Source organism: Molossus molossus, unplaced genomic scaffold (assembly GCF_014108415.1).
Source record: "Molossus molossus isolate mMolMol1 unplaced genomic scaffold, mMolMol1.p scaffold_m16_p_13, whole genome shotgun sequence".
Taxonomy (NCBI): Eukaryota; Metazoa; Chordata; class Mammalia; order Chiroptera; family Molossidae; genus Molossus; species Molossus molossus.
The window spans coordinates 83,968,267-83,971,539 of NW_023425348.1; the positions used below are offsets into that span (position 1 = coordinate 83,968,267).

A 3,273-nucleotide genomic window follows, 5' to 3' on the forward strand; every position below is an offset into this window, starting at 1 on the left:
CCCAGTTCTTGAGAAATATTTAGACATTGCCAAAGTTATATATCTGAACATGCCAGAAAGAGGGCTTGCTGTTGTCCTACGGAGCTTTACGTTAGAGAGCCTGGCTCAGCTGAACTCACCAGTAACAGCCCCACGAACAGCAGGTGCCCGGGGTGGGGGTGAGAAGAGCTTGGAGAATTTTGAAAACATGCACTGTCTTGCTTCTATAAATTCTTGGAGTAGTCAAGGTAGATACATAAGTATTTAAATACAATGAAATAAGCAGAGAATAAATAGTCCCTCTAGTGTAAAAATGGAAAGGGACCAGCTTTAATTAAGATTATAAAGTTGGACCCTGAGAGCAAAAATTACAACAAAATGGGAAAAATTATAAGGAAGAAGATTTCAGTTATATTTCCTGGACTCACATATATAGAAAATCTTACTAGCAATTTAATAATTAAGTTACGACACAAGAGCCATGAAATATAACATTAATTCCTGAATGACTTAGATAATTAAACATTGTACTAAGAGAAAGTGTGATAGTTAGAATGTCTGGCTTTGTGATGGGTTGTCTTTTGAGACTGTCTTTAATTTATGAGAATAGGAACAGATAGGACCCTTGAGTGTCTCAGTCTTATATATGATCTGACATCTTTATTGATGGGCCATCTGATAACCTTCCTAGAAATAACAGAGAGAGGGCTTCCTGGTGTGGGAGGATCATAGAGGTGTTTGCAGTAATTCGAGAAATACAGGGTTGAGCAAACGTAAGTTTACAGTTGTGAGTACATGAAACACGGACTTTCTTCTTGAATTATTATTTATCAATTATTGTACTATTTTCCATATGAACAACTGTAAACCTACTTTTGCCTCACCTTGTATAGTTCTTTTGTATTATTATTTTTCTTATGAAATGTCTTCCTGGTGCAATCCTATCCCAAGTTTTTAATTCTTCTCCTTTGCAGATGATATAGGGATAGAATGGATATTTTACAGGTTTTGAAGGGAGGAGAGAGAGAAAGAGGAATGTAGGAAAGGCAAGTTTCTAAGTCAGTGTTTTTATTATAGTTAGTTATTCCTGGGAGAAAAATATTTCCCTAAATCCCATTCTCAGTTCATGTCGATGCTGCTTTCTAGTAGAGTTCTGTCACCTGTGCAACTGCCACTGGGCTATTGTACATGCACTTAGAGTCTCTAGTTTGTAATAAAAGTATGACTGTTGCCCTGGCTGGTTTTCTCAGTGGTTAGAACTTCAGCCTATGGACCAGAGAGTCTCGGTTCCGGCTAAGGGCATGTACCTCTGTTGCAGTTTGTTCCCGACCCCGGTTAGGGTTATGTGGGTGGCAGCCAGGTGATGTGTGTCTCTCTCTCTCTCTTCCTCCCTCTCTCCCTCCCACTCTGTCTTAAGATAAATGCAAAAATGTCCTTGGGTGAGGATAAAAAAAAAAAAGTATGACTGTTAATTAAGGAAATACCTTAGTATCTAGACCTTGAACGTGGATTAGAGTGTGGTATAAAGAAATGGACACATTGTTGGGAGTTTGGGAATTAGGGCTTTAGCCATAGACATTTTGATTGGTCCTTATTTGCATGTTATTGGGAAAGTCTAGGTTTCTCCAGCTTTTTTTTTCTTTTTTCGTCACCTCTAAACTAAGAAAGTAGACTAGATTATCTTTATCATCTGTCCTAATTTTATTAATTCTCAAGCCGTGAGGAAGTATTGACCTGAGGTGAGGACAATACTTTCTGAAAAAACGAATTAAGTTTTATTTTGATATCAGATTTACTGGATCAGAAAGAAAAAGCTGAAAGTGCCATATGAAATTAGCAATAAAGGCACAAATTTAAAGTGTTAGGGCTGTTCGTTCTTAATATCATGATGTAAACTTATGAAGCAAAAATTAATTTTAGACATTTATCATTTTTATTACTAATTATAGGGCTGACAAAATCAGTCATTGTATTATGTTAGGCTTATCTTCTGTGAAAATTATAATGTTCAAGGAGAACTGAAAGTGTTATCGGTAGATTTGATTTAAAATATTGTAAACCCCTTGCCCTCATATTATTTTAAAATATCAAACAGTACAATTGAGAAATTAGAAATTTAATTAAGTAATTGTATTTATTTAAAGAAAAATTTAAGAATGATTATTGCCTTTAAAAATATTATACATTCAGTATACCTTACGTAATAAACCCATAGAGAAATTCTGAAAGATATTTTGCTTCATCTACCAGTTTGGTAAGAGATATTAACCCAGCTTTTTATACCCTCCTTTTGCCTTAACATTTTTCTTTTCAGATTCTGACAAATAGAAACCATGATACTGTCGGAGAGGAATAAAAGTGGGACCATGTTCATTCTTTTGGGTTTCTCAGATTACCCAGAACTGCAGGTACCCCTCTTCTTGATTTTTCTGGCTATCTACAGTGTCACGGTTGTAGGGAATATTGGGATGATTGTCATCATCAAAATGAACCCCAAACTGCACACCCCTATGTACTTTTTTCTTAGCCACCTCTCGTTTGTGGATTTTTGCTATTCTTCCATCATTGCTCCCAAGACCCTGGTGAACCTAGTTGTAGAAGACAAAACCATTTCATTTCTAGGATGTGTAACACAATTCTTTTTCTTTTGTACTTTTGTGGTAACTGAGTCCTTTTTATTAGCTGTGATGGCCTATGACCGCTTTGTGGCCATATGTAACCCTCTGCTCTACACAGTTGCCATGTCACAGAGACTCTGTGCTCTGCTTGTGGTCGGATCATATGCTTGGGGAGTAGCGTGTTCCTTGATACTCACATGTTCTGCAATCAAGCTATCATTTCGGGGTTTCAACACAATCAATCACTTCTTCTGTGAGTTCTCATCCTTGCTCTCCCTCTCTTGCTCTGATGCTTATGTCAACCAGTTGCTGCTTTTCATTTTTGCCACCTTTAATGAGGTTAGCACACTACTCATTATTCTCATGTCCTATGTATTTATCCTTGTCACCATCCTCAAGATGCATTCAACTAGTGGTCGCCGCAAAGCCTTCTCCACCTGTGCCTCACACCTAATGGCCATCACCATCTTCCACGGCACCATCCTCTTCCTCTACTGTGTGCCTAGCTCCCGAAACTCCAGGCACACAGTCAAAGTGGCCTCTGTCTTTTACACAGTGGTCATTCCCATGTTGAATCCCCTGATCTACAGTCTGAGAAATAAAGACGTCAAGGATACAGTCAACAAGCTAATGAACACTAAAATCTTTTCTTGTTGAGCATATTATTTGAGTCGAG

The 3,273-nt window shown here is 37.7% G+C and overlaps 1 protein-coding gene across 1 annotated transcript; it reads left to right on the top strand.

Annotated features, from left to right (window-relative positions):
- Positions 1-2,295: 2,295 nt before the first annotated feature.
- Positions 2,296-3,273, top strand: LOC118628162 (olfactory receptor 5D18). Its single transcript, XM_036258942.1, has one exon. The coding sequence runs from the start codon at positions 2,313-2,315 to the stop codon at positions 3,252-3,254; it is 942 nt and encodes a 313-aa protein (XP_036114835.1). The 5' UTR covers positions 2,296-2,312; the 3' UTR covers positions 3,255-3,273.

Excerpts from the sequence above, each read along its gene's own strand:
- LOC118628162 (XM_036258942.1), top strand. The coding sequence starts at position 2,313 with ATGATACTGTCGGAGAGGAATAAAAGTGGGACCATGTTCATTCTTTTG.